The sequence below is a fragment of the Botryllus schlosseri genome, chromosome 4 (genome assembly GCF_051294905.1).
Source record: "Botryllus schlosseri isolate E-star chromosome 4, Bs_hap1, whole genome shotgun sequence".
Classification (NCBI taxonomy): Eukaryota; Metazoa; Chordata; class Ascidiacea; order Stolidobranchia; family Styelidae; genus Botryllus; species Botryllus schlosseri.
Genome location: NC_137239.1, coordinates 20,249,302 through 20,272,013, shown reverse-complemented (window position 1 = coordinate 20,272,013; position 22,712 = coordinate 20,249,302). Strand labels below are relative to the sequence as shown.

Below are 22,712 nucleotides of genomic sequence, written 5' to 3'. Positions count from 1 at the left end.
CATCACTGCCGTTTGTTATGTATTTTGGTCGGATGAAAATAAAGACTCTCTCTCTCTCTCTCAACAAAACCGCGCGTGCTAATCGGCATCTGTGAAGCGCGATAAAGACGATTTATCATTGCGTCGTAATCCACGCAGTTTAATCGTGCAACAGGCAGTAGCCGTACCGTGGCGGTAACCAATCGGTTTGAAACCATCCCTAAACTTGAGCGAGATTAGCTTGGCTGTTTTCTGTTTGGTATGTAGCATTATTTTCCTCGACACTGCAAATAGAATACATTGTCGAGGTGCGACATTCTATCAGGTTTGCGTTACGTATACAAACCCTAGGGCGGGAAAGACGAGTCGTAATAGCATACGCTTTAAGCAGTTAGGTTTTCGTCGTTTCAGATATCAGCATAGCGCGATATAGGCCTGTCAAAAGCTACTACTACGCGAGTGATCTCAGTCTTTTTGGATATGGATCTTGACGGGTTGCAGGAGGCCTTGGGAGGAATTAGCTACTACCAGATTGGGGTAATTGTTACGGTAACTGCACTAACGTTCGGGACGTCATTTATGAGTCAGTCCGCGGCAATCTTCAGCGCAGTACCAAAATTCAGGTCGGTGAAGTGGTTGATTATGTTTTTAATATATTCCTCGGTTATCTTTAAAGTAAACGAATGGAAAAATATCGATGATAAGGAATATCTGTCAACAGATGCTTCATACCTCTGTTGGATAACAGCACGCTATATCCAGAGTTGACAAATGAAGAAATATCGCGTCTGATGGTACCGGTATGTCTTTAACTGCTTGAGATTAGGGCTGGGAACAGTGATTCGAGTACTCGAATCTGAATCGAGTAATAATTATATTGATTCGAGTACCAAAAGACAATTTTTCGAGTACTGAAATAATACGCTCCTCGCAACTGAAAGTTAATTTACCAACGAGAATCACACCTTTGATACTATTTTCCACTGAGAAAGCCTTGAAGCCTTGATTAGCCGTGTCGCAGCATACGAGACATAGTACAAAGCTACGATCGTTACTGGAAATAACACATTTCTGAAGTCATGATCATCACACAACGTTGTCAAGAAGTGCAATGAAATCGGTAATGTCGAAATAATACCAAAGTATCTTTAATGTGACGGATAACATACGTTATATTCTTTCTGGTGGCATAAAAAGGTACATATTTGAACTTTGACATAGTACATTGTGTTGTGACGCCATGACGAGTGATACTCGAATACTCGACTCGACTCGAAGCGTAACACGTGATTCAGAATCGAATCACTCAGGTAGTCCTACTCAATTTTACCCAACCCTACTTCAGATTTCACATTTGTACCGATAACTACGTTCTTTACTGCACCAGCGTACTGCACACTGCACAGTGCGAACTGCTCACATCCTATGCCGCCTAGGATTGCCAGGGCCAGTATCTCTATCAAGTCGCGTGTGTCAGAATCGAATGGTATCCAATCCATAGGCGTAAGACCAGGAGTGGATTTGTCAACGACACGTTGACGTCACGGATTCATTGTGACGTGTAGTTAACACAGACTACACAATGATGCCCCTCAAATGCCATGTGAGCAGTGAGCATATGAGGATATCATGCATGAACAATTGAACAAGAATAATTATAATTATAATTCATTTATGCTGTCTGAAATTTATATTTTGCTGTACTCACCGGATCGGTTTTGTGTTATCCTATTGCATAATAGGAAGATGACCCCTGCTCCAGATATGACTATGATTTAAGCATGTGCGCTGCTTACGGAAATCTGTCATGTGTTACGGGATCAGCGAACGTCACAATACCATGCGATCACGGCTTCATTTACGACAAGACGTACTACGAGAGGACAACTGTGTCGGAGGTATAACAAATGTATAAATACATTCATACCTTGCGGCATGCTCAATTATTTGCAGTGGGACCTTGTTTGCAATCGGGTAACTTTGGATTCTGTTGCTATCTCCTTGTATTTTGTCGGAGTTCTTATCGGATCAATGTTTATAGGGCCGATGATGGACTGGTATATTGACAAATCTTGTTACTTGTTTTGGCTGTTGTTTTTAATGTTTTCCATTCAATTCAAGGTTTGGACGGAGGGTAAGCATGCTCGTTGCCTGTTTCGTTACCATTTTGGGAGGGCTTGGTGTAGCATTTTCTCCGTCGTATGAGGTTTATATTGCAATGAGAGTGGTAGTTGGGATGTCAGCTCTACCGTGCTATATTTGTTACTTTACCTATGGTAAGTAATAGTAAATACTAAGAAGCATGAAACTGCTCAGAGATCACAATCCATCCTTCTCTCTCTCTCTCTCTCTCTCTCTCTCTCTCTCTCTACCAGTGAGTACTTTGAGTACACGCTGATTATACTTCGCTCTCACTGTTTGTGAGCTGCATCGACTGAATAAATGATGCGTATTTTCATTTCTCTAGTGATCGAAATGTCGCCTACAAAGTGTAGGGTTGCCACAACGTTATATGCAAACATGGTAAGCGCAATATCACACGCTATTTTGCCCGTCTTTGGCATGCTGATTCGCGATTGGAGAGACTTGGCAATATGCATCGCTTGTCTACCAGCCTCCTATCTAGCGGCATTTTTCTTCCTCCCCGAATCTCCCAGGTAAGATTACATTACAGTCTTAGCTGGCTAAGATAGGATGCCAAGCAAACCTTACAGCGAAATGAGTCAAATGCTATACTCGTTATGTATCCAGGGGATGCGAAAGAGGCCATGCCATTTCCCCAATCTATTCAACTTGAAATTTTTCTACGCTATTCCTTGTCACTAGATTTCTTGACTTCAATGTGAAATGAAAAATGAAAATGAACGACAAAGCAATTGATAACAACGGATCTGACCGAGCCCAACCTACGACAGCCTCATGAATATTGTCTTAACTAGGGATGGTGTGAACGTGAGGTTCGCGTTCTTTGTGTGAGCCTCAGAAATTTAGAGGTTCATCGTTCATAAACGAACCTTTGTAGGTTCTGCACTGTGAACCTTTTTCATATATTACAATTTTCACTTCAATATATAACATCTTTTGTTGAAATATATTGCATTTCAACTGTGGGCCACTATATACATGGCACTGGCAGCATAAAAAATCAACACTAAACGAGCATGCACGTTGACGATCTCAAAAATCTTACTTGTTTATTACAAAGGTTTGCTCGAATATTTAGTGTCTCTCTTCTGTGAGCATGACCCGCAACCACACAACAACAAGAGCGAAATACATGTAGGTAGTCAGCGAATGATGCTTATTGAACCAATCAATGAAATTGATATCGTTGTCTGATGTTAAAAATCTAGCAAGCGTACGGGGTCAATCTTCATTTCATATGTTTATTGTACCATAAAAACCAAATACTGCGATTGGGGTACTGGCTGCTGTATAACTTGTGGGGTAATATAGGCAGCAAGTATAGAAACCGGTTTTACACTCTGCTCAATATCAACGTAGCAATACTCAGACACCGAATACATTGTTCGGTCTGGCCTAGACCGTTAAGGCGTAAACTTATATTCCCTTGCAAGTCCTCGTCGAAATTGTTGGCAAAGCGACGGAAGATATTGATTTTATGGGATTATTATATCATTTGATTGCCCCAGTTGATACATTTGGCAACGTTTAAAACGTCAATATGTACTTCAGCATTGTGGCCCGAGTCGTCGCTAGGTATCGTGTATATTCATATAGGCCAGTGCTTTTCAACCTGTGTGACGGTTCGCACTTGTGCGAATGAAAAAAATTGCAGTGCGAATGACGAAGGTGGTGCGAATAGTGCGAATGAAAATCCGGATCAAGTGCGAATGAAAATCGTGATTAATTGTTTACTTTTCTGACGTGGAATAATTCAAATAAACCTAATAGGAAATTTAAGATCAGTGTAACATTTGTAGTTGCGACGCAATTGTAAAAACTTGATACGACGCACCAGTAATCGTAGCTCTCACAAGCCGTAGTGAATTAATATTCCCGCACTATAATTATTACTTAACGAAAAGCCTGGTTTGGAAGCTGGTGTAGTGGCAGTATAGAGATCTCTATAATCTATATAGTGGCAGACCTACAGTATATCAGCCGGTCTGAGCCTGCGACAGGCTGCTTTCTTTCGCTAAACAATCATAGTATTTTCGTAATAACTGTTCGATCAGCGCGAGGCACGAGAATATTAGTAAATACCATCATTACATACTCACATTTGCAAGTTACTGTAACGCAAATTTCTACCCCTAAGGGTTATTAAAGTATGGATCGCAAAGGGTATAATTTTGGGTCGACACGGCGCCAGAACTACCTGTTAATATGTATGTAATATTTGTTGTATTTATTGCAAAAAATCCTGCGATCGTTTTTACATATCCAAGATTACTGTGCTGGGTACTGTAGCCAATAAGCGAGACGCGCATTTAATATGGCTTATCATGAGAATTCATGATAAGATTTGTCCGACTGTTTTTTCTGGAAAACATGGTCGAAGACCGTTGGGATGAACTAGTGTAGGAGTGTGCAACGAGCGAGTTCAGGCCTATGAGACTCATTCATTGCGTGGCCAACTCCTTCTGCGTCGGGGCGCAAGAAGACGTAAAGTTTTGGCGAACAAACCGCTGATAAAATGCGGTGCCAAAAACATAAGCGGCGACAAAACCTCGGTCTAAAATGACCTATGCTGGATGGCCAAACCTTTCGAGATGGATTGGATATGCCCCGTTGTCGGACGGAATAGTCCCGTTCTTGCAATCTGAGTAGACAGTAGTACAACTGCGATACGCAGAGGAATTTAATTCGCCCTACTTTGAAATCGCGTGCGTCAGACATGTTTTGTAGAGCTGTGTTGGTGAAATTGTGGTGTGCGGGTTCTGTATGTCATACATACCCGTAAAATTGTAGCATACAACTGTAATATTAAAAATAAATTTATTTTCATGGGTGAGGCTCGGGTCGCGAGATGCCACAAAAACTCAGGTTTTGGTGGTAGTATAAAAGCTGCTTCACCGTTATTAAACTGTCATGAATTCTCAAGTTATATGGAGCTAAAGAGTAGAACACACAGTATCGTGAGTTATTTGCTCTTCTCATAAACTTGCGAGACAGAAGTTGGAGCAACGTATCATCAGGTAGCGCGCTCTAATGTGCCTATACTCTCCTTGATCGTTTTGCACCCCATGTTCCAAAGACACAAGGCAAAAGCCTCAAGACAAACATATGGGTTTTTCATCCTTTCGAAAAACTGGAGCCTCCGGGATATTTGTGTCAGCTCTCAAAAACGATTTCTGCCAGCAGGGATTTTTCACTAACGAAAAATACGCTGTATTTTGGATAGGAGTGCAGAACAGATTTTAAGACCTGACCATCCAAACACTAGTAGACGTTCTTGTACAAATCCCCAACAACATTGTTTGGCCGAGAAGGATTTATTGAAATAATTTAAAGCAAAACGAGCGAAAAAAAGTTGCCTTTTTAATGAGACACTTGATAGCTTAAGCTACATAGCAGCCAATTTATTGCACATCTAAACAAAATATTGTTAAGTATTGGCCTAACTTCATCTTCTTTTCGCATAACAATTTTCGATTAGTTTGTGCGAATGAAATTTATTTTACAAAAAAAGTGCGAACGGAGCTCCGAAAGGTTGAAAAGCACTGATATAGGCTATCACTTTACTGAAATGTAGGGTTGGAATTAGCAATATGACGTCACGTGACGTCATGAGGTTCACGTTCGCGTTCACACAGAACCTTTCAAATACGTTCGCGTTCACACGAACCTGAACCTTTCAGAGGTTCGCACCATCTCTAGTCTTAACCGTGTGCTCAAGTTTTATCAACACGATAAATTTCTCGACGACGCTACTTTATTATTCGTATTGTATATGCAATATATGCAGGTATCAATAGTATTAAACAACTTCATACATTTACCTTGAAGAATTTTCGCTCAAATGAAGTTCACAGTGATTTCTCATAACATAAACGATTTAAGCTCGTTTATGAATCGATCGACTAATACCGAACTTGGTTTGCGTGTGAGTACGTCTATGAATCGTATGTATAAAAGGTAGTGCTGAAATTGCCCAGTTGACCAGTAAAGCATTGACAATTGTAGATTTACCAGCTCATCCAAAAATGAAAAGGATATATCTATTATTGAAGGTGGCTCATAGGAAAAGGAAGGATAAACGACGCGCGCAAAGTGGCTGAAAGGTACGCGCGAAGTCACGAAAAGATATTGAATGAAGAACATTGGGAAGAGGTGGTGAAGACCGAGTCCGATAACGTGAATGTATGCAAACGGCTTTTACTAATTCATCTATTTTGAAACTGAAACTGTAACACGCTACCCATTTATCTCAGATCGTGATTCTGACTTTGAATCACCGCTATTAACTATAGTTTATTTTGAAATAAGCTGTTCTGGATACCCCTTTGTCACTGAAAATTTCAAGGTACGGTGCATATTGGGACAGACGAGTCGTCGGTACCTCTCTAACCACTATAGATTTAAAGCTGAATTTTCAACCTTATGTACGGTCCTTGATGCGTAGAAAAGTAAAAGATATGCCTTGAAACTTGGATATATATTTGATATCCCGTTGTGACCCTGTAATCTTGTGACCATGTGTTTCGCCTATGTTCTTATTTTTTCACTTTGCAGAAAGCTCAAGGGGGCAACGGACAGAAATTTACTATGCGTGATTTGTTCCGACTTCCAGGGATGCGAACAGTCTCCTTTTTAGTAATTTATCTGTGGTGCGAGTGTAGCATGGTGTTTTACGGACTTGTGCTGAACGTGTGGAGACTGTCAGGTAAGTTACGACGAGCTTACTTGAGGCGGGTTTTGATTACATATAATCTGTATCTGTGTGTTACGTCACAGGCCATCCTCATATCAACGGCATCCTGAATGGCTCGGTCGAAGTACTATCGTATGGCGTACTCTGGGTAATTTTCCGCTATGCTGGGATGAGAATCTCGTGCTCTATTACATATTTCATGTCGGGCTTCTGCTGTCTCTTAACAATGATATTTACTCAATTTTCAAGTGGAAACGAAGGTGAGCCTTTGCTATGACTGTGGGTCACTTAATATCAGGAAATATAGCACGCGTATGGTATGGATTTAGCCATTAACAAAACAGTTAGCATTTGAGATGGTTATCTTATTTTGCAGTTTCGTACTAAATCAATTGACCTGGATTTGATATAACTTCCATTCTCAAAGCAGATTAGATTCTCCAATGTAGAGAGCAGATCATATGTAGGCCTATATATTTTGACTTCTATTTCTAATTCATGGGCAATGTTTTTCAAATTCAACATTTCTGAAGCAGCTTCTTGGAGGTACAGAACTTCATTATACAATTGAATAGTATATTCATATTGAAATGAACCCAAATATTTTCGCCTGACACTTGTCAGGGGTAATCTCTACTATAGTTGCTTACGATTACCCCTGACGAGTGTCAACCGAAAATTTTGGGTTCATTTCAATATGAATATGCTATTCAATTTCTGAAGCAATATTGAGAATAACCAAACCTACAATTTTGCTTCAGCAAATGTTATACATTGAGCGCTGCCTCGGGATATTGACGAGAATATGTATGCAAGTGTAAATATATGCTACGGTATACATACAATATAGACTAGATTTACCAGAGCAATTTCGAAATCCTCAATATCTTCTTTTAGCAGTTACCTCATTATACTAGCAGGGCTATTAAAACTATTGCTCGTACCTAAACTTGATTGATTTTCAACAGTCCTAAGCGACCCTTTCCGCGCACTGTTGCGATAAGCGAAAGAAATTGAATTCACAGTGTACCTAAAGTTGCCATATGACATGTTAGTCCGATTCTGGCAACAGCCACCACGTTTGCTTATCAATTTGATCAGTTTCGATTTTGATCTGTAACGGTGTAACGCACAGGGATGATTGAAGGCGCGAAATGGTTCGCGCTCGTCGGAAAACTATTCGCAACGATAATGTTTACCGTGATTTACAAATACACTACGGAACTTTATCCCACATTGGCCAGGTACGGGTATCGTCGAGTATTCACCTTCATGTCGTAGAATTTATGTATTTACATGTACAGAGGCACGGCCATGGCAATGGGGTCTATCGCTGCCCGAATTGGCACCATTATATTGCCTTTCACGCTACAGCTGCAAATATCAGTGCCGTGGCTGACTCAGGTGAGCGTTTTCTCGTTTTTCTCGAAGCCAACCACGCGACATAGCTTCAAGTTTGTTCGCCAACTCAATCCGCGTATTTACATGATTCCATGGCAGCAATATCACGGCGTGGATAAACGCAAAGCGTTACCGATAGGGTTGCATTTAAAACAAAAATCAAATTAAAACGAACATGTTTAAAACGCGGTCCTTGTTTAAAAGGTGTTTTTATTGTGTTTTCAGGCATGACGTCACAAATAATTGTGAAGTCACAGTGGAAGGGCATTGACAATTGAAAATATAGGGTAAATATGCCTCCTTTGTCGAAAAAGGCTTCCGATCCCTGTCTTAAACGGACCAAAAATATCTTTGACCAGGTCTACATCGTAATGCAGGAATTTTGCGGTCGGCGGTCATCATCATAAGAACATCCATTCCGTACCAATGATGTGCATAACTACGTGCTATAACTGTTGCACCGACGACGATTACGAGGGTTACACATTTCGTATAAGTCATGAAAATCGTCTATTGGCTCATACTACATGTTTCTTCGAAAGTATTTATACATTCATGTCATAATTCTACAACTTTTGGAAGAACAAACAATAGACATTATTTTGATCGTGTTCGCATAAACGTCATTTAGGTGAACTTTCCAAGTCATTCATACTGATATGACATCATAATAAGTGATACCCGATTCAGTATCAAATCAATCTGTTATTGCTAAGTATCATTTGAATGACGACTTCAACTCAATGGTTTTGTTCGCCATTCTCGCGATAATTGTTAAGTTCATGCATTAGACGACTGAAATCGTTGACAGAATGAAATCTATGACATCCTTGAAGAGCCGTGAGTCTGTCAGTAGGACTTACAATTAGATTGGTACTCTGAGGAGCGAGTATTTGTTAATCAGCGCTTTCCCTTGGCGAGTGTACTTTCGACAATCCATTAAGTAGGGTGATACGTCAGCTATAGTTCATTACACCATTTGTAATTTTGAGAATCCAACAAACCAATTCTGTTGAGATGTGCTTTTAATCCGCAATGCCGGATTTGTAGGCGGAATAAAACTGCTTGGCTTTTCAATCCGGTATTCTATTTTGTCCCACAACTCCAATCATAATACATGAATCGTAAATTGGGAGCAGGCGTCCGTGTCTTTTGCCTCACCCCTCATGGCTGCACCGCTGGCTGTAAACTTAAGAATTGTTTTGTCATGATTACCTCTGCAATTCATTTTGCAGACAATATTCGGCGTAATGGGTATCCTCGGTGGCGTTTTCAGTTTGCTGCTTCCGGAAACCTCTGACGTCGATTTACTTTCGACTTTCGACCAGGCGGAGGATTTCTACAAAAATAGTATGGGGATATCTCGCTTGCTAGGAAAAACGAGCACACCCGGGTTTGTAACATTTATAGGAAATGTCGCATAAGAAAGGCACGTAAATTCACCTGCTCAATTTGACAGTGACGGCTCCAGTTATGCGGCAGTGGCCATCAGCGAAAATGAGGGGAAAGTACGGAGCGATGTCGTTTTGTGACCGGATCATATTGTTTTAATTTCAAATCCTTTATGTGTGAAGTGGAGGAACTGCTGAGGACGATGAAATAGCGTCTCACGAATTTGTTTGTTATCATACAGATTATATACCATCACGGGGAGTTCTAGGTGAATGTAGAGGTGACTGCTCAAGTCTATATATATGTTGTAGCGAAAATAACATTTATATGAAATGGTCTATCATTGTGACATGCTTAAATCTAGAGAAGTGGGTCCGGAACTATTTTGACTTATCGTCTTCTATTCAAGTTCGGCATATCTTTAGCGCTCCCTGAATTATCTCTACTTTTACCGAATACTCAACTAGTTTAACGGTATATATCTTGATAATTATATTGGTAATTATAAATAACACATAGGATATAGTCAGTAGAATATTTTGAAACATGATACAGGAAATGAAATATTTTGGTAACGCCGTATTATGGTTATCACATATAGTATCTCGAAACGTTATACAGGAAATGACAAACGTTCTACTGACTATATCCTATGTGATATTCATAATTACCAATATAATAATCAACATATATACCGTTAAAACTGGGTTGACATCTACTTGTATCACTTAGTGGGTATGTTTGTATTCTAGTTCCGTCGTAACTGACACAGAAATACTTACTTTTCGCATAGGCCTATACTTACGTCTGGTGAAAAGTTTGGTATTTGAGCGGCATTTTGAGCAGCAGACCGAAGTGGCGTAAGTATGCTATAGCTAGGGATTCAAAAGTAGTGCACAGGCCACTTTAGTCGACCACTAGAGGCAATGTCATATCTGCTGTCTGATGAGGAGTATAAGGCTAAAAAGCACTGGAATCTATACCGTCAAGTCCCAAATCCCGCAAAATGAATTCAGATGTATATAATGCTGTATATTACTACGGCGGGATTTCGAACCGGACTGTATAGGCTCCCAAAGCAGTTTGACACGACATTATCATGTTTCCTGCTGTTTGTGAACGAGGGAATCCATGAAATTTACTGAATAATGCCTTGAACAAAGCCAGCAAAGTCAGTGATTGTAAGTTTTGCTGTTTTGGGACGACTCACCACAAACGAGATGTTTCGAAAATGGATTGAACCGTGAGAGAGCTTCAGAAATAGTCAATGACCATATCGCGTTTTGCGCTATTAAGTTTTCCTCGCTCGGTTGGTCATAAATGTGTATTTGCGCGATAACGGAAGCAACTTTTCATGTATTTATATTTGAAACACAAATGTGGAGAAAAATTTTGTAAGACGTCATTAGAAGAGACATCTCAAGACCCTATATTTCGTTGACATTGACATTCAAAGAGCAATCACGAAACGCTCATGCAGTTGACGGAATTAGCGTTATGCCACGTACTTTCCCCTAGAACACTGAAGCCTTCGCTTCGGCGACTCTTATGCGCCAGTAATCGCGAATATTGGATCGCATAGAACAAGCTTATGGCTTTATAGGACGCGCAAGCGCAACCATGCGATACTTGGTAGCATTGTGGCAATTGTATGAACGAGAATGCAGCCTTTTCTAAGCAACAACTTTTGAAAGGTGGCATTTCTTTGAAAATGGATCTGGACGAGCTGCAGGAAGCCTTGGGTGGGATAAGTTATTACCAGATTGGCATAATCGCTACCGTGACTGCATTGGCATATGGGAATAGCTTCATGGGCCAGTCGGCGGCAATATTCAGCGCCGCGCCCGAGTTCAGGTAAACGAGACATTAGTAATGCCATTTTCGATCGACTTGATAGTATTTCAATACACCGCAAAGAAAATAATATCAGTGAACTTGGTGTACAAACTTATTGGTAGATGCTCCATACCACTTTTGGACAACACTACTCATTATCCTGAATTGGCGAATGAAGAAATACGGCGCCTGATGCTACCGGTAATAATTCTTGTCAAACTACTACCTATTAATAATTGATGATCGTTGAACAATGAACATTGAACTACTACCTTTACTGCTGCGTTTATAGTCCGAGGACACATCGCCTGCGATGGAGCGATTAACCACTAACCAAAATATAACCCAACGATATTATATTATTATAACCAACCAGTCATGAGTGTAAAGGTTTGATGACTTTTTCGTACCTGCTAAAAATGTTCACTCCCATTACATGAGATCCTCGTCGAAGGAAAATATCTACTTACCCCAGGGTTGTAACCAAGTCACAAGGCTCCGAGTCACAAGTCAATCTCACTTTTATATTTTTGACTCGAGTCAAGTCGAGTCATTTTCAATTCCCACCGAGTCAAGTCCGAGTCCAAGTCAGCGAACAGAGGGTCGAGTCCGAGTCATGGTATTATGACTCGAGTCCGAGTCCAAGTCATTGTGTTGACTGCTCAGTTTCCAGTTAAAGTTTTCCTAAACCCACTTTTTTAACTCTGTTTGGTGATATTGAATGGTTTGGATTTATAATATATCAATTTTCCTCACTTTTAGCAGTTTCTGGTCGCATTTTCAAGCACCAGTACCAACAAACGAAATCCCAATAGTGTGTGTTGGCTTTGAAATGACAATGAAATGTCGGTCTTGGCCGTCTGAATCTCGAGTCAATGACTTGCTTCGAGTCATGCGCAATGACTCGAGTCCAAGTCGAGTCAATACACAGATTGACTCGAGTCGAGTCGAGTCATTTCCGTATTTGGAGAAAATGACTCGAGTCGAGTCGAGTCATTCGAAAATCGTGACTCGAGTCAGACTCGAGTCATTACATCCCTGACTTACCCCCACCCAATGGCAACCTAACTAAGAGATCTATTGACTACTCAGGACCAGTCATCTGGAATGCCTCACCACAAAATATCCGTGAATTAGCCTACCTTATAATAGATTTAAAAAAGACCTACATAATTACCTCTTGTCGTCATATTAACACTGTTGCCCTACCTCGCCCAGACACTGCTTGATTGATCATTTGCTACCATCGTCTATTTTTACTTCTTTTCCTTTTTTTAACTAACCTTATTTACAGTCAGACTGTATAGAGACAAGTGTACCTGTTTGATGCGGGTGTGATCAGACTAGTCGACCTATACAAGATCGTATCGATCATTCCTGTGTAATACCAAATACTGGGCATGCATATTTTCTGTACCACCATCACTGCCGTCTGTTTGATATGTATATTGGTTGGATGAAAATAAAGACTCTGTCTTTGAAAAATAATAAATGCATCCCGCTACGAACGCAAGATGCATGTTATAAATTATTTTGTTCGATTTACTAGAAAAACGATTCCTGCTCAAGATATGACGTTAATATGAGCATGTGCGCTGCATCCGGGAATTTATCGTGCGTAACGGAATCTCCGAACAGTACAATACCTTGTGATCATGGTTACATCTACGATACTACGTACTACGATAAGACAACTGTATCAGAGGTATGCCATAACCAACTGGATTCGCAGTAATTCATCAGTGTTGCTATTCTTTTCAGTGGGATCTCGTTTGTAATCGAGTAACTTTGGATTCGGTGGCTGTCTCCTTGTACTTCCTCGGCGTACTCGTCGGATCACTGATTATAGGACCTATGATGGACTGGTATGTTGTATGATCCTGTCGCTTGTTTTCGCCGGTGGTTGTTCGGTTAATCGTTTCGTGTGCGATAGGTTCGGGAGAAGGGTCAGCATGCTCGTTACGTGTTGCGCTACCATCCTGGCGGGACTTGGGGTAGCCTTTTCGCCATCTTACGAAGTTTATATTGCAATGAGGACGATAGTTGGAATCGGATCGGTCCCGTGTTATGTTGCGTATTTTACGTACGGTAAGTTTCCAGGCGAATGAAATATCACGGCACGCCTTCACCGAGCGTCATATAGGTATAGATGCATCACCTTAGTTTGCTCTAATTATATGTTTCAGCACCGCGACAACAAAACTGTCGCCGTAAATGCGTATCCAATATTTGTTATGGTTTCGTGCTCCCCGACTTGCCGAATAACACGCAAAGCGGCCTTGACCTGTGAAACTACCCGCGAGGCTATAGGTTCATCCTTCAAATTGACGATGGACAGGTCATAATATCGAACGGAAACTACTGGTTTCGGTAAAGGTTAAAAGTAAATGATATCGAGTCCGAAGTAAGCGTTTCTTCATGGTCAGTACTTCATTCTTTCTCGCCACAACTGCACGTTTTGTTAACCGACACGCAAACGATGTCGTAACAGAATCCAATACAATCAAACTATCGCCCCCTATATCATCATCATCATCATCATTGGTTTATTAGCAATTTTATCAGTTCAATACACCACAAATGCAATACAATGAAATGATAGAAGGTGTCGAAGCGACTTGGAGTAGTTTATGGAATCAGACACCTACCTTGACCTAGGTCCTACGCGATGTAAAGACGAGGCATGCACACTGAATGAAAAGTAAAGAATATATTATAGAAAATAGCAAGCAACAAGAAATGAGGTGGCATGTCATAGATGGCGAGATCGATCGGTCAGTCATGGTCCAGTAATCTTGAGCATGGACTAGTATATAGCTATCTAACTATGACTTTCACTATCATACAATTCAATTTCAGTAATTGAACTCACCCCGACAAATAGCAGAACTGGCGCCACGGTATTTGCAACATTAGTGACTGCACTATCGCACACCACTTTGCCGGTCTTCGCCATGGTCATTCGGGATTGGAGGCACCTAGCAATATGCCTCAGCCTTCTGCCCGGATCCTATCTCGTCACATTCTTCTTCGTTCCTGAATCTCCTAGGTAAGCTTTCGTCACTGTCTACAAAATAATCTGCATGGGGCGCAAGATGTTGAGGATAATCGAAATATGCGAGAAAGATTTCGATGTCTGAATGATCCCGAAGCATTGTATAAATGTCAAGTCCGTGGACTAGGACGGTGCCATCCCATATAGATTCAGCGTAACCAATTAACGGGCAAGGGTGGTCAAAGTAGTCGCCGTCGGTACTCAAGTAGAAGTAGAAGTAACGCCGTCAATTTCTACTCAAGTAGACGTAGAAGAACCTATTTCCAAGTGAGTAAAAAGTAAGTATTCTTGGTCTAGTTTTGCCCAAAAACTGAAAACTGCAATTAGACGTACAAATACTAGTCTAATATCATCATCGACTTGAAGAGCTAGACAAGTGAAATAACTTCTTTACTGGCCACCTCTGTTAACGGGTAAGTCCAACCATTTTCGAAACGTGTCGAATATTCCCAACATTTTCCGTGCGGAATTGCCTGATCGTGCGTGAAAATGTAAACCGATCAAACTATAGATTACTAACCTACAGCGTACGGATAGAGGCGCAGCACGTGGCTGCACGGTTGGACAAGCAGATGCGAATAGTAATTTCTTGCTGTTTCGTAAACAGAAATATAATATACGCACGCGGCTGAGGCGTATGTTCGTTATCTATGATCGTTATCAAACGCCGGTAGATGGTCACACACTCACGCTCCTGTGATTTCCTCGCATTTTTTTTCTATAGTCGCTCAACAATAGGGTTATCACTTACCATATGTCCTCATTTTTCAGGTTTTTTGAAAATGTCCTCCGAGGAAGGCTAAATGTCCTTCTTTTGGGCATTTCGTCCTCCTTTACAGCTCTTACAGCTAAGATAATGGACAGATTCGTGTGAAAATCGGCATAAATGAAGCTAAATAGTAGGGATGGTGTGAACCTCTGAAAGGTTCAGGTTCGTGTGAACGCGAACCTTTTTGAAAGGTTCTGTGTGAACGCGAACGTGAACCTCATGACGTCACGTGACGGCATATTGATAATTTCAACCCTATATTTCGATGAAGTGATAGCCTATATTAATGTACTTGTACACGATACCTAGCGACGAATCGGGTCACATCAATTCCACCATGCTGAAGTACAAATTGACGTTTTAAACGTCGCTAAATGTATCAACTGAGACAATCAAATGATCCCATAAAATCAATATCTTCCGTCGTTTTGCCTACAATTTCGACGAGGACTTGGCAGGGAATATAAGCTTAGGCCTTAACTGTCTATAGTCCAGACCGGACAGTGTATTCGGCTTCTGGGTATTGAGCAGAGTGCAAAACGGATTACTATGCAAAACGGGTTACTATACTTGCTGCCGACATTACCCCATTAACAAGTTATACAGGTGTAGCCAGCACGGCAATCGCACGGATTTGACTTTTATGATAAGTAAGCATATGATGTCATCGCCTGCTAGATTTTTACATGAGAAAACGATATCAATCTCATTGATTGGTTGAATAAGCATCATTCGCTGACTACATGTGGTGTATTTCGCTCTTCGTGTTATGTGATTGCGGGTCAAGCTCACAGCAGATAGTCACTAATAGATATTCACAAACGGAAAGCTGGATATTTCGAGCAAACTTTTGAGATTGTCAAGGTTCATGCTCGTTTAGTGTTGATTGTTTATGCTGCCAGCACCATGCATATAAAGTGCCCCGCAGTTGAAATGCAATAAATTTGAACCAAAGATGTTATAATGACGTGAAAATTGTAATATATGAAAAGGTTCACAGTGCAGAACCTATCAAGGTTCTGTTGTGAACGCGAACCTCAAAATTTCCGAGGTTCACACACAGAACGCGAACGTGAACCTAACGTTCACACCATCCCTACTAAATAGCAAAAATGGACGTTCGAGCGGGAGTTTTTTTTCAAGTAAACACCACTAAATTTAAGTAAAAAAGTATGTAAATCGGAAGTCAATCGAAAGTGCTGACCTTTTTTAGTCAACCCGCCAAATTCTACAGCAAAAATAGCGAAATCGAGTGTTGTCAGTCTTGATCAACTAACTTTTTTGATTTGATAAAAGTGTGCTCCTATTGCGATTCGAAAATATGGTAACCCTACTCAACAATCGCTTATTTTACATGAAGATATGGGCATAACACATCGCCTTCAGTACCTAAATTACGTGTGTGGTGTAGAAACAGTCGACTTTACACATAGTGTAAAATCACAAATTTGTCGCACACCAAGTATAACTGATGTTATCAAGATGGCTTGCTATAAAGGTGGCTACTAGGCAAAGGAAGGACAGCTGACGCTCGTAAGGTGCTTGAGAGATACGCGAGAAGCCACCAAAAGTCGCTGAATGACGAACATTGGGCATTGGTAGTGAAGACGGAGGAGGAAAACGTAACTGTAAGTGAAGATTGAAGATACATTGTCTAAAAAATTAATTTTAATCTTTTCATCACCGAAAGTCTACTTTCAAATACAAATCCGGTGTTTCAAGTATTGCAAACGCCATTCGTATTAAAATCGAAGATTTCGGCGAACATGCGTCTGTCGTTTTGTGCAAAGGTGTTATCACCGACAATCTTTCTGTGAGTGCGAACGCAAAGTTTCATGTTGGACGACACGTTCTCTAATAATTGCGAATAAAGTTGGACTCGTTTCTGTAAATTCGGAGTATTTCTAATTTTAGGGGGTACCAATGCTAAAGGCAGGAAATCGAGTGACCATAAATCGTGCGAAGGGCTAAGAAAAATTTCAAGTCAAATAAATATGCAGCGAAAAATTCTACTTTATGGTCATATATGAAGATCTACGATAAATGCGTCTGGTCCCCGGCTACGCTAATGCGTCGGAACTGATAATTTAGTCATAAACAACCCAAATTCCGCAGTCATACTAATTAAATATTTGCTTGATCTTGTAAATACGTCGCGGGCCACGGGTTGGCCGCCCCTGATATAGAATATAGATCTTTCTTGATTATTGCATAGGCGTATGGATTTCCATTTGAAAAATTATAAATTGAATAATTTATCCAGATTTGGTTTGGAGATTTTGCTGGTATTAAGTTAGTGTGTTTAGTTTCGACGTCAAAATGCGTATAGGCCACATTAGCGATTAGGGTTGAGGTTGAACGAAACTGGACCTGTCTTTTCTCAGGCTGCTAAAGCGAAAGATCGACATAGGTACACAATGCGCGATTTATTCCGGCTTCCCATGATGCGGATAGTATCTCTGGTAGTACTTTATCTCTGGTTCACAGCCAGCATGGTGTTTTACGGACTTGTGCTGAACGTGTGGAGATTGTCAGGTGAATGTTAATGGTCATGCTCGACATGACTCACGTATTACGTGTGTTACGTGTATTACGTCACAGGTCATCCTCACATCAATGGCATCTTGAACGGATCGGTTGAGATACTGTCCTATTTCGCTCTATGGGGGTTCCTCCGCCTTGCAGGGATGAGAATAGCGTGCTTTTCGTCCTTTTTCTTATCGGGTGTATGTTGCCTCATGACAATGTCGCTGACTCAGTTCTCAAATGGAAACACGGGTAAGGAAAATTCCAGGGTTGTAATGACTCGAGTCATGACTCGACTCGAGTCAGACTCGAGTCACGTTTTTTTTTGTGACTCGACTTGACTCGAGTCATTTTCCTGAAATGGGAAAATGACTCGACTCGACTCGAGTCAATATTTGGATTGACTCGACTTGTACTCGAGTCATTCATTACGCATGACTCGACCCAAGTCAATGACTCGGCTTATTTTATATGACTTGAAGATGAATAAATTTGCGAATCGTAATTGCTAGTTCAACACATCTGACGAATTCTGCCGACATCGCTATTTGTCACCACTGCTTTCGTTGCACTCGTCTGATATCAAATATGCCGCCGCAAAAACGACAGACAATGGTACCATAGTGTCCTATATGGTGTCGACACAACCAAATCTCACGCCTCAGAAATTGATTCACGTCACAATTTCGATTTGGCTACAGGCAATTTGAAGGTCATTTTTGACCGGCTTGGCGAGCATTAAATTTGGTAAAACGGGTATCAATCGAAAGCTGACTCTGCACTGCTTACGAAAATATAAATGTTATTCCGCTCGTGGCCCTGGAACCCCCACAATCGGCCTCGAATTTTTCATTGTTATGGAGATTGGCATTGGGACGCAACAATGCTGCCTGGCACATTTGCTCTTGAACTACTCTCTCGTTTCACCAGACAGCATTGTTGCGTCCCAATGCCAATCAGGGTCGTACCAACCCTGCTATCACTCAACAACCATGCGATTAGGCACATCCTCACTGTCAATTAGTTGCGCGCATTAGTTGAAGCATTGAAAAATTCTATTTTAAAGCGTTTTGCAGGAGTGTTTGTAAATGTGAACATGATCACAACTGATGAGTCTTTGGATTGGCCTATCGGTAATCCCAAACCGTTTGGTGAAACCATCTTCTTCACATCATGCGTGTTCGATCCGAAATTTGCTTTCCATTAGCTTATGGATCTGATAAGAGACTGATAAGCTTATGTGTAGATTTGAAAGCGATGATTCTTTGCATTTTTGGGCGACTCGAAAGAATGAGTATCCTATGCTCTTCAGTGTGGTTCAAAAATGCTTATCAATTCCTGCATATAGTGCACCAGTGGAACGTGTATTCAGTAGATGTGGATTTATTCTAAGGCCATGCCGCTCTAATATATCTGAGGATCTCCTTTCCACTTTGGTATTTTTACAGTGTAACTCATCATCATTGATGTGATCTGCTGTCTGTGAAAACACATAATACCCTCTGTCAATTTGAGGTTTTGTTAGGTATGTGCATTGTGCACGTGAGTAATAATGAATGGCTAATGCTGCGTGATGTTTGTAGAATAGCACTGTTCAAAAGTAACTTCTTTTTTATTTTACTCGGTGGCTACTTGATGAAATTGTTACGTTGCATAAAAAGAACATTTATTCTGGCTCAATTTTAAAAAGTAGAATCAATGATATGATAGGAGAAAATTTTGGATTTGAAAATAAATGAAGTATTTTTAGTGAGAAATTCTTTCATATAATATAATTACATACTAGTAGTAAGCCGACTATTTTTTCATATCCAAAATATTCTACTCTAATAACTTCATTTCTTCTAGTTGGGATTTGCTATGAATCATATTTTTACACAATGTAACAATATCATGAGATAGCCGGTAAAATTCGAAAATCTCTATTTGTAATTAATCTAAAATTTTCTTTCATAGCATTGCTTTTTACTGGTTGGAATTGAGCCAAATTTGACTTTTTTAGGCAATCTAACAATTTTAAGAAGTAGCCGGAAGAAGTAGCCAAAACTCTGATAGGGACAAAATGAGCATGTTTGGCAAGCTAGGAATTCGATATCACCCAAGCAGGATTGAAAACATGAGCTGAACATGACTTCAATACTGTGACTTGGACTCGACTCGAGTCATAACACTATGACTCGGACTTGACCCTTTAAACGGTGACTTGGACTCGGACTCGAGTCGGTGATGAATTGAAAATGACTCGACTTGACTCGAGTCAAAACCACAAAAGTAAGATTGACTCGTGACTCGGAACCATGTGACTTGGTTACAACCCTGGAAAATTCCGATTTCCCATGTATAAATTCCGATATACACACTGGGTTTGCGACGCGACTGAAATAGGGAATTCCCGGATCATGTCGCACTATCGGGCCAGTTGCGTGCTGAGCCGATGCACACTGGTACATCGAGTCGTAGCTTATCGGTACCCACATGTCCATTGTTCAATGTCCATGTCCATCTCACAGCACAAAAAGTTAATCCTAATTATCATTGAAGACGCGCGAAGCTACTTCCTATAGCCTACGCATACTGGCCTACTTCCTATAGCCTACGCATACTGTGGTCTATAGCGACTTTGCAATGCGTAGGGTTTGAAATAAAGTTTCTCCAACTTTCATGCTCTGCGACTTCAGAAAATTTATGGACGAAGCAACGTATTCGTTATCGACTGAAAAAAATGGCAGTGGGTATATTCGGAACAGCCCTTATGGCGGCATGTCCATGAGTTAGCCGAGGCTCGCGGGTCCAATCGGCATAAATGACGTGAGTGCCATGCCACGGGTATGCCATGGGTAGGGAATGGATAAGGTCGATTAAGGTCAAGGATTTGTTGATTTCTCATACATCACTGTCATAATCAACATGATGCACAATTCCCACATTTATTCACGTACGATTCAACCTCGTATATAAAATAGTCTGCGTCGTGTGCAATGTGCATAAGAATTTGGCTACGGTACACTCTGCGCATCTATATAGGAATGATGGAAAGCGCGAAATGGTTTGCGATAACGGGGAAGTTTTTTGCGACCGCCATGTTCGCAGTCGCCTACAAATACGCCGCGGAACTTTATCCCACTATGACCAGGTGCGTTTAGACATGTCGTAGCTCATTTTGTAAAAGCTTTCGTGACGTTTACTAAATAGGGGCAACGCCGTGGCGATGGGATCCACAGCGGCTCGAGTCGGCACCGTGATATTGCCTTTTACCCTGCAACTGCAGTTGTCTGTACCATGGTTGACTCAGGTAAGATCAAATCCTGCGCCGTGTATTGAATCATGTGATATCAATTCAGCCAACATATGGGCCGAAATGGACAAGTGCAATCACCGCCGGTTATGAGCGTATAGCTATAGAGGTATGAAGGCGCCCTTCTCTCATTTCGGAGATTATACTATTGTGTATATGTGAACTCTGTGTGCTCTCCCTGCCATTGATGAGCAAAGAATATTATTTCCCTGAAATTGCATCAATCCGACGTCAAAGGAAAAAAATCGCTACATCATTAGAGATGTATTATGTTCGAGAGAACAGGCAGAACGATCGTTACATGCATATTCCATAATTTTACTAGAAATCGCAGCACTATGCGATATGACACCACGACACAATCTGTAGAATGTTGAACAATAAACAGTTTTAACACTATGGTCCGTTTTACAATATATGTTTTAAATGCGGTTTCGTTTCGAACACTACCCTACAATTTATATGCATAAACGAAACCTTTGTTTTATAATTATCTGCGTATATTTCAATAGGCTTGAAATGTTATATAGCAGATGGTAATTAATTATTAGATGGCATTGTGTGACTTGTATATCGCATTGTACATTGTGTGTGTGTGTGTGTGTGTGTGTGTGTGTGTGTGTGTGTGTGTGTGTCTTGGGCAGATGGAAATATAATCACACGATTATTGATTATTTTGATTATGGGCTATTAGTGTCTATTTAGGTTTTCGCAATTCAGATACATCCTTGGCTGCAGATCATGTGATAAGGTGGCCTTATGTCAATGCGTAATTCGCATATATATGACGTTATCGCGATTATTTCGCAGACAATATTCGGTATCATGGGCATCGCTGGTGGCTTTCTCAGCTTGCTACTTCCCGAGACATCCGATATTGATCTGCTTTCGACCTTCGAGCAAGCCGAGAAATTTTATAAAGATAAGATGTGGATATCGCGTTTCTTCCGAAAGACGACCAAAACCAGGTTTGTGTCAGGGCAGAGATATGTCTTAGAAATCCAGTATATTAACCTGCTCCGCTTTATTCACCAGGGCGGACCCCGATTATAATGCAATTGCAATGCGCGACAAACTGGGCCAGGATCAGGACGAACTCCTGGCGTGAAGTCGCTTGTTCGGTTGCAAGACGGAAATGACTGAATCCCTGGACTTATGAATAACAAGTCATTGCCTGATTGATATTATGTCAGAGATATGTGGATAGAATACTCAATATCACGAGATACTTGATATATACCAGTTGCTGTTGGTACGTAGACCAGAAGTGGTCTAAGTAGTCCGCGATCCTACTCAAATAGAATAAGAAATATTATCATAAACATACTTACTTTTACTTGCTAAGTTACTGACCACCTCTGCATATAACCAATTGACCATGTGGATACAACTTTATCGCCTATCCCTGATAAGACTATCGATCATGTGAGTTTAAAATTCCAAAATGCGGATGTGGCGGATCAGAAGTCAATACTAACCTCGTAGTTATTATATCTATATATCAGTCGTATTCGTTAATAGATGATGCGCTGAGCAGCTACGAAATATTCGGTCCTAAACATGTTTGCATTTTTCTCGAGATGACGTTAATTTATTATTCATTGAATGTCTTGGCTACCTG

The 22,712-nt window shown here is 40.8% G+C and overlaps 2 protein-coding genes across 4 annotated transcripts; both read left to right on the top strand.

Annotated features, from left to right (window-relative positions):
* The first annotated feature begins 367 nt into the window (after window positions 1–367).
* LOC145437324 (organic cation transporter protein-like) lies at window positions 368–9,832 on the top strand. 2 transcript variants are annotated; one of them, XM_080314530.1, is made up of 13 exons: window positions 368–602; window positions 701–779; window positions 1,722–1,877; window positions 1,933–2,036; window positions 2,101–2,255; window positions 2,447–2,636; window positions 6,177–6,306; window positions 6,679–6,829; window positions 6,901–7,077; window positions 7,953–8,061; window positions 8,122–8,221; window positions 9,454–9,568; window positions 9,629–9,832. In XM_080314530.1, the coding sequence occupies exons 1-13, from the start codon at window positions 460–462 to the stop codon at window positions 9,640–9,642; spliced, it is 1,623 nt and encodes a 540-aa protein (XP_080170656.1). In that variant the 5' UTR covers window positions 368–459; the 3' UTR covers window positions 9,643–9,832. The 2 variants fall into 2 exon arrangements, with proteins under 2 accessions (XP_080170656.1, XP_080170655.1); XM_080314529.1 differs by having other exon boundaries at window positions 370–602; window positions 9,454–9,611; window positions 9,678–9,832.
* A 156-nt stretch (window positions 9,833–9,988) lies between these two features.
* Window positions 9,989–22,708, top strand: LOC145437323 (organic cation transporter 1-like). Of its 2 annotated transcripts, none has more exons than XM_080314528.1 (13): window positions 9,989–11,464; window positions 11,569–11,647; window positions 13,016–13,151; window positions 13,208–13,311; window positions 13,380–13,534; window positions 14,306–14,495; window positions 16,769–16,898; window positions 17,655–17,805; window positions 17,872–18,048; window positions 20,821–20,929; window positions 20,989–21,088; window positions 21,902–22,059; window positions 22,127–22,708. In XM_080314528.1, the coding sequence occupies exons 3-13, from the start codon at window positions 13,029–13,031 to the stop codon at window positions 22,197–22,199; spliced, it is 1,470 nt and encodes a 489-aa protein (XP_080170654.1). In that variant the 5' UTR covers window positions 9,989–11,464; window positions 11,569–11,647; window positions 13,016–13,028; the 3' UTR covers window positions 22,200–22,708. The 2 variants fall into 2 exon arrangements, with proteins under 2 accessions (XP_080170654.1, XP_080170653.1); XM_080314527.1 differs by having other exon boundaries at window positions 12,996–13,151.
* Window positions 22,709–22,712: the final 4 nt, after the last annotated feature.